Source organism: Sapajus apella, unplaced genomic scaffold (assembly GCF_009761245.1).
Source record: "Sapajus apella isolate SASKATOON/1434 unplaced genomic scaffold, GSC_monkey_1.0 scaffold14, whole genome shotgun sequence".
NCBI lineage: Eukaryota > Metazoa > Chordata > Mammalia > Primates > Cebidae > Sapajus > Sapajus apella.
Genome location: NW_022436954.1, coordinates 17,374,148 through 17,385,072, shown reverse-complemented (window position 1 = coordinate 17,385,072; position 10,925 = coordinate 17,374,148). Strand labels below are relative to the sequence as shown.

General features: G+C 57.0%; 1 protein-coding gene across 1 annotated transcript; it reads right to left on the bottom strand.

The window, feature by feature from the left end:
- Positions 1–968: 968 nt before the first annotated feature.
- PEX16 (peroxisomal biogenesis factor 16) lies at positions 969–9,309 on the bottom strand. Its single transcript, XM_032283509.1, has 11 exons — positions 8,189–9,309; positions 7,969–8,004; positions 6,721–6,797; positions 6,211–6,344; positions 5,969–6,069; positions 5,112–5,192; positions 4,822–4,974; positions 4,637–4,709; positions 4,325–4,444; positions 1,703–1,767; positions 969–1,111 (listed from the first exon to the last, which is right to left on the bottom strand). The coding sequence occupies exons 1-11, from the start codon at positions 8,298–8,300 to the stop codon at positions 1,053–1,055; spliced, it is 1,011 nt and encodes a 336-aa protein (XP_032139400.1). The 5' UTR covers positions 8,301–9,309; the 3' UTR covers positions 969–1,052.
- Between the last annotated feature and the right edge of the window lie 1,616 nt (positions 9,310–10,925).

Genomic DNA, 10,925 nt, shown 5'->3' with positions numbered 1-10,925 from the left:
GCACACGGTGCAAGTCTGCTATGGGGCATGCACCCAGAAACGTCTGATCCACTGAGCTGAAGTCCGGGGTAGCCAGGACAGCCCCTTCCCCTGCGTGTGGGCGAGGACCTGTGGGGTGCTCCTCAGAGGCCCCAGAGGAAAGCAGTATCTGGGAGTGTCTGAGGCATGGAGGACCTGGGTGCAGATGGAGCCCTCTCTATGGGTTTGGAACTCTGGCAGGAGTGGCTGGCTCTTCACAGGGCCAGTGGCTGAAGACAGGTTAAGGTCAGGGAGAGAAAGGCTAGCCCTTGGCCCACTCTGTCCAGGCCCTCCCACCATAGCAGCCTGCGCGGCTCCAGGTGGACCGGGGCTCTGAAGCCGGCAGGGTGAGTGGGGAACCGCAGCTCATGACCGGTGAACTGGCCTGGCTTTCTCCCCGAGCCTGTCCGGCTCCCACTCCCTCCCTAGTGTCGGCTGGTGCTGGACATTCTCCTCCCACGGGAGAAAAGCCTTTGACTCTCAACCGAGGATGAGGGCTTAAGGTGCTACTTTGTGTGGGAGCCGGGCTCACTGTTCACCAGGCTCTGTCGCAGGGAGGCTGGCAATGCCATGGCCTGGGGTGCCAGAGCCCTGCAGAGAAGGGGCATACGGGGGCCCTGGCCAGAAGACACGCTAGGCAGCGGTCAGCCCTTGCCCAGGTTCAGCCTTCCTGTCCCACCAGGGTCAGCGAGAGCGCAGCCACGTTCACTCCTTTGGCCGCCAGAGCCAGCGGCTTCCCGGGCGCCACGAAGTGAAGTCACCGCTTTCTGTGGGAGAGGAGCCTGGATCCCACTCCTAGTGGAAGCTTCTTGGCCCAGCAGTGACAAGGTGTGGGCTGCAGTGGTGTCGTCACAGGAGGGCGCAGTCAAGGGGGTCTTGGGAGGAGTGTCGGTGGCAACCAAGGCTGTGTGCCAGGCCTGGCCAGTGGGCACGGAGAGGCCGCACGCACGCTGGGACGCTGCCAGAGTCAGTTTTATTAGGGAAGGGGGGGCCCCTGCCTCGCTCCTCCCTACACCCTGCTTCCGGGAGGTCTGTCAGCCCCAATTGTAGAAGTAGATTTTCTGCCAGGTGGGCAAGTAATCCATGAGCGGCCCTGCAGTGAGAGAGGGACACATCAGAGCGGGCCAGACTCCAATCTGCGCTGTGGCACCACATACAGCACCTCACACCTGCAGCCCAGGAGCCCCACTGGCCCCCCTGCCCCACCCCTAGGGAGGCAGCATCACAGGGGACTCTGCCCCATTTATAGACGAGGACACTCAGGCCTAAAGAAGCTCATCCAGGGGAGGCACTGAGGGACCGGTCTGAGTCATGTCCAAGTCACGCAACTCAAGCCCAGTGGCCTGCTGAGAGGGGATCTCAGCAGCCTGGTGGGCCCTTTCTCTGCCATTGAAACCCCCCAGATGAGATGGACCCTTATTGCTCCAGGAAACTTGTGACCAGAAAAAAGCTGGTAGCCAATGTGGTCTAACAGTCCCCCAACCACGGGACACCCTCCTTCCAGCCACCCTGGCTCCTCTGGTCACCCTGGCCTATGCCCAGGGGCAGTCCCACCCAGTCCTGACTTCCCGACCTCCTCTCCTGACTGTGCCAAGAATCAAACTGCAAGGAGAGAGAAGTCAGGGAGATGCGGCACGCATGTGACTCCCAACGCGACAGTCATCACGTCCCGGCCCCTGCTTACTTGTGACCAGGCCAAGGCCAGGGACGTGGTCGGCCAGCAGCTGGAGCAGGAAGAGAATCCTGGCCCTGGGGGAAGCAATAAATGGGGAGCATGCTGAGTAGGGGGGTCCCTGCAAATCAGGAGGCCCAGAGGCCTTTGCTGACAACCATGCTGAACGCAGTGCATTCCAGAAGACAAGGGTGACTTTCTCGGGAGCTAGGGCAGAGCCCAGTACACAAGACGAGACCTCTGGGGCTGGCTCTGCCTCCACCCTCCACCAGCTCAGCTTTGGGGTGGCACTAACCCATAACACCTCCTCCCATTCCTCTTTCCCTCTTTTCCCTTCCACTGACATCCAACACCAAAGGCCTCTAGAGGGTCACATGTGGAGCAGTGCCCAGCCGGTACAGTGGAAGGTTGACAGAGGACAACCTCACCCTGCCCCCAGGAAGCCCCCAGTCTGGCAGAAGCGCTGGCCTGCAGAGAAACCTCACAAACCACCAATGAGAGTAGTCAGGGCCCCAGGAGGGAACACAGTGCTGAGGAGAGCACATTTTGGTTCAGGGGAAGGGGCAAGGCCCAAGGCCTTGATTTTGAATAGCTGAGGGTTTTCCACAGGGAAACTCGGGTGAGATGAGAAGGCTGATAACAACGCATAGCACTACGTGCTTACTACGCCCCACGCACTGCCGGACTGGATGCATTAGTCATTGAATCCCTGCAAAGTGGGAACTGTCACCATCCCCCCCTTACAGGTGAGGAAACGAGGCACAGGGGTATCAAATAACTTGCCCAAGGCCACACATCTGGAAGGCGGCCTGGCTCCTTGTGCAGCCTGGCTCTTTATGCTTCTGTCTGGGCAGTAAGAGGAAGGCTGGCTGGGTGTGGTAGCTCACGCCTGTAATCCCAGCACTTTAGGAGACCAAGCCAGGCCTTTGTTTCCCCAAATGATGGGGGCAGGGTCCAGAGAGGTACCAGGGCAGAGTCCAAATAGAGCAACCTTCCACTTTTCTCTTTTTTTTTTTTTTTGAGATGGAGTCTTGCTCTGTCACCCAGGCTAGAGTGCAATGGCGTGATCTCGGCTCACTGCAACCTCCGCCTCCTGGGTTCAAGTGATTCTCCTGCCCCAGCCTCCCAAGTAGCTGTGACTACAGACACCCGCCACCAGAGCCAGCTAATTTTTGTAATTTTAGTAGAGACGGGGTTTCACCATATTGTCCAGGCTGGTCTCAAACTCCTGACCTTGTGATCTGCCTGTCTCGGCCTCCCAAAGTGCTGGGATTATAGGCGTGAGCCACCACGCCCGGCCTCTCTTTTCTCTTTTAAAAAAAGATGGTGTCTCGCTCTGTCACCCAGACTGAAGTGCAGTGGCGTGATCTCAGCTCACTGCAACCTCTGCCTCCTAGGTTCAAGCAATTCTTCTGCCTCAGCCTCCTGAGTAGCTGGGACTACAGGCACCTGCCACCATGCTAATTTTTGTATTTTCAGTAGAGACTGAGTCTCACTATGTTGTCCAGGCTGGTCTCACACTCCTTGCCTCAAGCAATCCTCCCACATCAGCCTCCCAAAGTGCTGGGATTACAGGTGTGAGGCATCGCGCCTGGCTAAACTACGCCAGTTTTTGTTTTGTTTTGTTGAGACAGGGACTTACTCTGTCACCCAGGCACTCTGTCACACTCTGTGTGACGGAGTGATCATAACTCACTGCAGCCTCAACCTCCTGGACTGATCCTCATGCCTCAGCCTCCTGAGTAGCTGGAACTACTGGTGCACATCACCATGTCTTGCTAATTTATTACTTATTTTTATTTTTATTTTTTTGTAGAGATGGGCTGCCCAGGCTGGCCTCAAACTCCTGGCCTCAAGCAAACCTCCTGCCTTGGCCTCCCAAAGTGCTAGGATTATAGGTGTGAGCCACTGCTGCCCAGCCTATGCCAGCTTTCAAGCAGTTACTAGGTCCTAGACAAAGGGGGTCCCGGGAGCCTTGTCTGTCTCACAGTCCCAGCCGCTGCACAGGGTTCCATCAGACTGCAGTCTAACCTCACACAGACACAGTGGCAGGCCCGCAGAAAGAACTGGTCCCAAGCTGCCCCTTGCTCAACCCAGCAGGCCCCTCTGAGGCTGGGAGCTCTGGACCCTCACAGGCGACTGGAGGCTGAGCCAGGCAGGGAAGACCAGGGGAGACCACGTGGCTGGGATCTAGCTCTACCGCTGGCTAACTGGGTAGCTTCGTTTAAGTTGCCCAACCTCCTTGAACCTCCAGTGCCTCCTCTGAAAGTGAGGATAAGCCAAACTATTTGGCAGGAAGAAGAGGAAATGAACTAGAGGCCATGGGGCACCCACGCCAGCCGTCGTCCCTGTGGGCCGCCCTGCAATGCCCTCACCGGTCCTCAGTGCCTCTCCTGCCAACCGTGTTTAAGCTCATGCTCGTGTGGCCTGATGGCCCGGAGAGCTCTGCGGGCGGGGCTGGGCTGGCATCTGGTGACTGCCACCCAGACAGCACACAGTAGGTGCTCAGTGAACCCTGGACAAGGCACTGGGGAGGGAAGGTGCCAACAGGGACTGGAGCACCAGTGCCCACTTGCTGGCCCTCTCCCTGGCTGAGGGTGGGCCTGGCCATTCTGGGAGGGGCTGGGTGCTTACTCAGAGAAGCGGTCATAGAACGGAGAGCGGAGCAGGTAGTACAGCAGCAGGATGGTCCGGCGCCGCAGCTCCCGCCGCTCCCTCCGGGTCAGGCCCTTCCTGTCACTCAGGAGGCTCAGGCTGGGGGGCAGGGAGGACACGGTCAGGGCCAGGGGCATGATCTGGGCCCACAGAAGGGGAGGAGCCACAGGCTGGGTATGCAGAGGGGCAGCAACAGGAGGGGCAAGGGCTGCTGCCGCCCCGCCTAGGTGACGCCAGGATTGTAGCAGAAAGCCCAGTGGAGAATGGAGCCCCAGGCAGGCCCAGGCTCACCTGGTCACGTCCACAACACCAGCCAAGAGCCAAGGTTTCCATGACCTCTGACCCCACAGGCCCAGGCTGAGCACTGACGGCCAAGGTGTCAAGGATGTCTCCGGCACAGGGGCCCGGCTCGGCGCACTCCCCACCCAATCCCCAGCCCGCAGTGCCAGCCCTATCCTGCCCCGCGCTAAGGATACAGTGCAACAGCGGCCGGGCAATGTACAAGGACTCTGCGATGGTCTCCTGCAGCCCCAGGGGGGTGGGGGTCGCACTCAGCTCCTCAGGGTGCTGCTGCTGCCATCCCTCCCGCTGCTGGGGGGCTCCCCAGTGCCTGGAGTGCAGGGACGGTGCTAGAACACAAGGGACGCAGATGAGCGAGCCAGGCCCAGGCTGGGGTAGGGGAAGGTGGCCGCTGACCGAAGCCAGTCCCACAGGCCCAGACAGACACAGCACCTAGGTGCCCAGGCCAGCCACATCCTCCACTTACTGTTCTGGAGGGTTCGTACCACCCGGTTTGACCGCTTCCCGATGTAGGAGTGCTCATGGCTGCCAGGGCTGTGGTCACCATCTAGCAGGGATAGACAGAAGGCCATACCGTCAGAGGGACATGCTTTCAGTGGACCCTGCAAGGAACACGCATGCAGTGAATGCTCAGGAGCTAAGGGGAGAATGGATCCCCTTGTACTGTGGCAGCAGCTGAGTGAAGGGAACTACACCCGGGGGGTAGCTCAGCACGAGGTCTGTCCACAGAGGGAAGCAGCCTGTGGCCCACCCTGGCCTGACGAACGCTCAGCATAGCTATGGCTAGAGCCAGCCTCCCGGAACCCATGGACAGGCAAGGTAGGGAGGGCCCAGTCTGACCACATCTATGGGGAACACGACACCAGAGGGGCCGTCTTCTCTCAATCCTTTGCTTTCAAAACAACCATGATGAGAAGCAATGAACCGCCCCTACTCAGTGTTCAGAGAGTGAGGCCCAGAGGCTGACGGGATGGGCCCCAAGCCCTGAAGGGACAGGTGTACCAGATGCCCTGCCTCTAGAGGCTATGGCTCTGGATACAGAACCAGGCCCAGAGGCGAGGTTGGCAGGATCTCATCTGTTCCCTCTTCCTGCAGACTACAAAAATGAACGACTCTGACTATCACAAGTCCTGAGTTTGTATTCTGATTTTGTCCCTAGCCACAGCTTTGTTCTGTCTGTTGAATACAGGCAATGAGAACACAGAGTTGATGGGGACAGGTGTGCTCCATAAACAGATACTACTGTATTCATGCTGATCGGATCTAAATCCTCAAGCTAGTCCTCCGGCCCATTCTGCTCCAGGGCTTGGGGAAGTAGCTCACCTGGGGGCTGTGCCTGGGTTTCTCTGTCCAGTGGAACGATGGGGGGTGAGGTCAGGAGGCCAGCCTTGAACCAAAGCAGCAGAAGCATCCGCAGTACAGCCCTGGGTCGGGGAGGATGTCAGGGCTGTGGGGAGGCAGCTACCGGCAGGTCAGGGTTGCTCTGCTGAGCACCATCTGCGTGGCTGGCCTGCGTCACCCCCACCCAGGTCACCCAGGTCATCCCTGCCACAGTCCCGACCTACTTGGCCAGCTGGATGAGGGCGATAACAAGCCAACGGCCCACTTCGCCCCACACCTTGGCAGCTCCCATCTCCATGAACACCTCCACGCACTCCAGCACGCTCAGCCATGTCAGCAGCTTCTGCTGGGACAGCGACTGCAAGAACCCCAGGCCAAGAAGTCAGGGGTTTCCCCCTAGTCCCAGGCCCTTTTCTAGTAGGGAGCTCCTCTGACAAGAGATGTGGATCTTCCCCTTTCCAAGCCTAAGGGTGTAGGCGTGAGTTCAAACACCAACTCCATTAACAGCATTAACAGGCTGGGGGATCTCAAACAGCTGACTGCCTCTCTGAAGCTCAGTCTCTTCACCTGAGGTGGGAATACTAACACTTTACAGCTCACCTAATGAGATGGTTTGAGGCTCAGACGGGCATAGGCGTGTCTCATGCTCCAGGAGACATGTGCTGCACGCTAGTTGCTACTATTTCATTCCTGAGTCTCCGTGCTTCCCACCCTGTTCCTGGTAGAATTCTCACCACAGGCAACTTTTTCCGAAGCTCCTTCCGTAGGATCCCGTCATTGAGCAGCACAAGCAGGTTAGAGGCGGAGTACACTGAGGGGTAGAATGTGGCCTTGAGAGGCTGGCTCTGCAGCCTCCACACCTCTCACCTTCTCCCCAGAGCTGCAGGGATCACCTGTCACCTGCTCTGCTCAGACACCCACAGACAATGTGGAAACCAACCTGTCTCTCCACCTACTTCTCAGCACTCCACTCTCCCCAACATGATCTCACAATGGTGGTTGGACCAAGACAGGATGGGTCAATCTCAGTGACAAGCCAGCTGTTGCCCAGCTGAACAGTACTGGCCACCCAGCTGCTCACAACTACTCATCGTTCTCTGAACAGCCACAGATACCCAATCCCACTTCCTGGCCTTTTCTCTTTCAGCGGCCTGTCCCTGAGGGTCTATTCCACCACTACTTTTCTTTTTTCTTTTTTTTGAGTTGGAGTTTCACTCTTGTTGCCCAGGCTGGAGTGCAATGGCACAATCTTGGCTCACTGCAACCTCCGCCTCCTGGGTTCAACCGATTCTCCTGCCTCAGCCTCTCGAGTAGCTGGTACTACAGGCACCTGCCACCATGCCTGGCTAATTTTTGTATTTTTAGTAGAAATGGGGTTTCACCATGTTGGTCAGGCTGGTTTCGAACTCTTGAACTCAGGTGATCCACCCGCCTTGGCCTCCCAAAGTGCTGGGATTACAGGCATGAACCACTGAAACTGGCCTCACCTCTGCTTTTCAAAACCCAGCTCATTCTTTCAGGACTGTAACAGCAGTCACTAGGGTAGTTACAATCTTGAGGTAGTTACAATCTGAGAGGTAGTTACAACACTCTTGAGGTGGTTACAATCTGAGAATCCTGGAATCTGGGAGATCTAGACTTGAATCTTGGTTCTGGGATCATCAGTGATTGTTGTCTAATCTCACTGAACTTCTATTCCCTTAAATGGACAGTAAGCACTTAATATGACTGTAGAGAGGACTAACCAGCAAAGGTGGGAAAGGCACTGAGCCCAGCGCTTAGCCAGTAGTGAATACTCAGATAAGGTCCCCAGACGTTTCTCGACTTAGGGACATGGAGGGCCCAGGACAGTGGACAACAGACCTTTGTACGATTCAGTCACAGCACAAGGTGTCTAACGGGCAGCCCAGGACCTCGAGCTGGGGTGTTCATTGGGCCCAGGCAGCCGATCCCCCATTCCCCACCCCCAGAGCCCTGCTCACCCAGCTCTGACAGCTCGTGCGAATCGGCGAATCGACCTGGAGAGAGGGTACAGGAGGAGGTGTGAGTGAGCATTTGCCTCACCTTTCGTCTTCAGCTCCCGGACGTCCCCTCCCTACGCCTCTCAAGCACAGCGATCACTAGCCTGACTCCGCAGGGAAGGGGGCCACTGGGGTCATAAGTCAGGGCCCAGAAGGAACGGATCAAAGGTCAGGGTGGCACCTGCCAGCAGGTAACTGAGGCCCCGCACTGCCGTCTCCAGCTGGGCCGTGGCGGCCGGGTGACGAGTCACGTACTCCTGGTACCGGAGGCCCAGGAGCCGCAGCTTCTCCATCCTGCCCTCGGCACCGACAGACCCACGGAAGGACCGCACGACTGGCTGCGGCGCCCTGCTTCCTGCGCCCTCCTTCCTTCTTCCGGTCTTAGGCCCGCCTCTCGGCTGCTTGACTTCCGCGGGCCAGAAGGCTGGTGACTTGAAGAGCCAGTGAACTACCCTTCACCCCATCTCTTGAACCACTTCCCACTCGGTTAGCGCTTAACAACTGAGGGCCCAAACCCACCCCCCTACTCCCTCAAGTCATTGGTTAGCACGCTCTCCGCCCCTCATCCACCGAGCGCCGTCGGGACCCAGCTCTTCCGTTGACCGGGTTGGCGGCCCTTGCGCCTGCGCAGTTAACGCTCTAGGAGAGCTGGGCGGCAGTCAGAGCAGTTCATTCTAGAATAGGGAGCTAGAGCTCCGAGTCTTTCCAATGGAACGCAGAGAGACTCGAACGGCAGGGCCGGATTTTAAAGGACTGGGAGATTGCGGGTTCTTGAAAAAAGGGTCTCGATCAGATTTGGGGAGGTGCGGGGCGTCTAAATACAGTCGGAGTGTGTCTCAGCAGGCGCGCGTTCGGTCAGTATCACCATCTCCGTTCCCCCAACAAAGCTAGTGCTGGAGAAATTGAGGCAGTAAGGAGTCCAGCTCTCCAGTGCCGTCTCGAACCCTCTAGACAGCATAGTTCCGGCTTCGGCCTTAGCTCCCTTAGGGACTGTGCTCCCCAAGGGCTCGCGCCTACACTCCCACCTACGCGAAGAAAGCCCTGGCCCGGGCTTCTCTCGACTTCTTGGGCGGGAGTGTCCTTTCTCTGGGTCTCGGATTTCCTTATCTGTAAAATGGTTTGAGGGCAGACTTGATCCTTGAACTCAGAATCGATCTCAGATAGCTTTCCGGCCCTCGGACGCACCTCGCAGTCCTCAGCTTTGCCCCAGGGAAGGGGGCGACCCCTGGGGAAATCCCTTCCTAAATGGAGCCGCCTCCCTTGAAAGGGTGGCACCGGGAGAGCTGCAGCGAGTGGTGGAGGGTACGGGCCCGGGGAAGCAGCCGCTGACTGGCTGCGGGAAAAGGGGCGTGGCGTGGGTGGAGCCGTGGGCCAGTGCTGGGGGCCGGGGGTGGGGGCGCCGGGCTGGGAAGCGGCCTAGCGGATTTATGGTATCCTGAGAAGAATAATAATACATTATTTTATCTAATCCTCTCCACCAGATATTTCCAGATGAAGAAAGCATCCGATTAAGAACCCCCAGCTAGGCCGGGCGCGGTGGCTCAAGCCTGTAATCCCAGCACTTTGGGAGGCCGAGGCGGGTGGATCACGAGGTCAAGAGATCGAGACCATCCTGGTCAACGTGGTGAAACCCCGTCTCTACTAAAAATACAAAACATTAGCTGGGCATGGTGGCGCGTGCCTGTAATCCCAGCTACTCAGGAGGTTGAGGCTACTCAGGAGGTTGAGGCAGGAGAATTGCCTGAGCCCAGGAGGCGGAGGTTGCGGTGAGCCGAGATCGCGCCATTGCACTCCAGCCTGGGTAACAAGAGTGAAACTCCGTCTCCAAAAAAAAAAAAAAAAAAAGCCCCCAGCCAGGCCGGGCGCAGTGGCTCACGCCTGTAATCCAAGCACTTTGGAGTCCAAGGAGGGCGGATCACCTGAGGTTGGGAATTCAAGACCAGCCTGACCAACATGGTGAAACCCCGTCTTAAAAAAAGAAAAAAAAAAATTAAAAAAAAAGAACGCCCAGCTAAAATTTGAGTGCTGATCTTTTCTGACCTCAGAGACTAGGCAGTTTCTTGTTATTTATTTATTCATTTTTTTAACTTTTATTTTTAGAGAACAGGTCTAAGCATCACAGCTTACCAGGAAACCACAACCTTCCTTCCACTCCCTCACCCCACCCTACACTACAGCTTAGTTTTCTTCTCTATCAGGTGGGAGGGTAGAGCTGCCCGCTCACATCAAAGAATGAAGACCCAGGGAAAGGTGACCAGGGGCCTGAGGAGAGGCAGAGGTGTTGAAGAACAGAGGAGGGGGTCATGGGCATCATCGACATCATTTCTGGCCACCTCTGGGTGCCAGGCTCGCTTGCCCTCCTCCCAGGAACCCCGTCAGGTTGCTAAGAACGGTTCACAGATGGGAAATTAGATGCCCAGTAAGGAGGGGGAAAGGATTTGTCCCACATGGCACAACAAGGCACTGGCCAAACGGGCCACCGTGCAGGTCTCTGTTGGCAGTGCCCTCTCTCCTATGGCCCACAGCCCACAAGAGCTGTGACATGTTGAGGCTCCTTGGTCATGAGGCAAGTTAGCAACTTGGATTAGGACCTGGGCTCAGGGTCCTTGAGGTGAGGCTCCTTCTCCCTTCCTCTGCTCCACTGTCTTGTTTGTTTTTCTTTTTTTTATTATTATTTTTAATTTAATTTTATTTATTTATTTTTTTTTTGAGACGGAGTTTCACTCTTGTTGCCCAGGCTGGAGTGCAATGGCACGATCTCGGGTCACCGCAACCTCCGCCTCCTGGGTTCAGGCAATTCTCCTGCCTCAGCCTCCTCAGTAGCTGGGATTACAGGCATGCGCCACCATGCCCAGCTAATGTTTTGTATTTTTAGTAGAGACGGGGTTTCACCACGTTGACCAGGATGGTCTCGATCT

Coding starts and splice junctions, on each gene's coding strand:
- PEX16 (XM_032283509.1), bottom strand. CDS start 8,300: ATGGAGAAGCTGCGGCTCCTGGGCCTCCGGTACCAGGAGTACGTGACT. Junction 6,345..6,720: donor TTCGGAAAAAGTTGCCTGTG/GTGAGAATTCTA, acceptor GGGTTCTTGCAG/TCGCTGTCCCAGCAGAAGCT. Junction 1,768..4,324: donor TTCTATGACCGCTTCTCTGA/GTAAGCACCCAG, acceptor TGCTTCCCCCAG/GGCCAGGATTCTCTTCCTGC.